The following is a 1,835-nucleotide window of genomic DNA, read 5'->3' as shown; positions in this document are numbered from 1 at the left end:
ATATGTAAATACATGAAATCCCTTCAACATGTTGATAAGTAGAGTTTATTTTATAAGATCTCTAGATCACAATTTTTGTCCAATTTTTATCAATGATTTATTAGAAAAATAAAGTATTTAAAAAATTTCTTTTAATCCATTAATTCTCAATCATATTTTTTGTACTTTTCAATATTGCAAAAAAGAATTTAATATGAAATAAAAATTGAAAGAGAGAAAGAGAAAGATTACATAATATTAATTGAAAATGATTGGTGAATACATTAGTTGTCCAATGAAAATAGTCTTTTAATAATCTTCTCGCAATGTTTCACATATTTTATTATTTCTATTAAAAATGTTTTAATCAATTTATAACAAAAAAAGAAAGAGAAAAAAAAAGAAAAAGCAAAGAAACGTAACGTGAAATAAAAACTAAAAGACGATATAATAAAAATAATTAGAGAATACGCAGTCGTCCAATGAGAATAATACTTTAACAAAAATATTTTGTTTTAATGTTTTTTTTTTTTTTGACTATTTGATTTATTTCATATTTTAATATTTTTGTCATATCATTTTAATGAATAAATGCAAAAAGTTTTTGGATTTGAAAAATATAATTTCATTGTCTATCGTTGATCATCGTCTCGAGATTTCATGAAAAATAACCTTAATGAATTCTGCAGTGCGCAGCGAGCTCGCCGACGCGCCCACACCTTTTTTTAAATAGTCGGTGAAAGACGAAACAGCTGATTTGTTTCGGTTTAAAGCACATGTTTCGTGCGGTATAGTCGCAGAATATTAGTCAGTTTTTTCATTGTAAAGTATTGAAGTTCGTAAGTTCAATAAAATATAATTGACAAGGGTAAAGGACGTTCTTTTTAGTAAATGGTTTTTTGTGAAATGAAAAATATTCTCTAGGTTGTATTTTTTGAATAATTTCTCTAACCCGAGAAAAATGGCTGACCGTGATAGCGCATCCGAAAGCGACTCGAGTTCAATCGACGGTGGTCCGATTATGATGCCACCCTCTCCTATTTCTCGTGAACAATTACAAAAAAGAATTGAATCGCTTCAACAGCATAATCGTGTTCTTAAAGTTGAACTCGAAACGTATAAATTGCGAGTAAAGGCACTCCAGGAAGAGAATCGTAGCCTTCGTCAAGCTTCTGTCATTATAGTAAGTTTCTTTTATGTTTCGTTTTTCTTTTGAAACTTAATATCTCCTTTATATATATATATATATATATATATATATATATATATATACATACACATATACATTTATACATATGTATATATATATATATATATGTATATATATATATTGATGGAAACAAATTTGAATTTTTCTAAAAAAAATATTTCCTTTTCAATGTATATTTCTATGATCTAACCTGTTGTACGTTTCTAAGTATTTTCTTAATGTATGATTTTTATAAAAATTATAAAATATCATTTGTCACTTCGATAGGAATGTTTTAAATTATATTTGAAGTATTTATTAAGCTTTATGAGTATATATATATATATATATATATATATATATATATATATTTGTTAGTTTGATATATTTTTTATAGAGACAAAACAATATGGTTGTTGGTCTTATTATAATCATCTTTTGTGTCATTGAATGATATATGTATATAATAAGGATTATAGAAAATAGTTAGAGAAAATGGATGAATCAGATATATAAATTAAAAGTGAATGATAGAGAATATAATTAATTCTTTTACCGTAAAGTTTATTTCATTATCGTGGCTTTGTTCTTTTTAGCAAGCTAAAGCGGAACAAGAAGAAGAATTTATAAGTAATACGTTGTTAAAAAAGATACAGGCGCTTAAGAA

General features: G+C 25.3%; 1 protein-coding gene across 2 annotated transcripts in view; it reads left to right on the top strand.

Annotated features, from left to right (window-relative positions):
- Window positions 1-694: 694 nt before the first annotated feature.
- The window catches only part of LOC124956725 (coiled-coil domain-containing protein 6), a 3,636-nt gene continuing 2,495 nt past the window's right edge, over window positions 695-1,835 (top strand). Inside the window, exons 1-2 of one of the 2 annotated variants that reach the window (XM_047512902.1) lie at window positions 695-1,162; window positions 1,765-1,835. The exon at window positions 1,765-1,835 is cut by the window's right edge and continues 470 nt beyond it. In XM_047512902.1, the coding sequence (XP_047368858.1) occupies window positions 941-1,162; window positions 1,765-1,835 (293 nt within the window). In that variant the 5' untranslated portion in view covers window positions 695-940. The remainder of the gene's footprint in view (window positions 1,163-1,764) is intronic. The other variant, XM_047512904.1, reaches the window with a different exon arrangement.

This window comes from Vespa velutina, chromosome 23, assembly GCF_912470025.1.
Source record: "Vespa velutina chromosome 23, iVesVel2.1, whole genome shotgun sequence".
Lineage (NCBI taxonomy): Eukaryota > Metazoa > Arthropoda > Insecta > Hymenoptera > Vespidae > Vespa > Vespa velutina.
The sequence above is the reverse complement of the archived record's forward strand: the minus strand, read 5'-3'. Positions and strand labels throughout refer to the sequence as shown.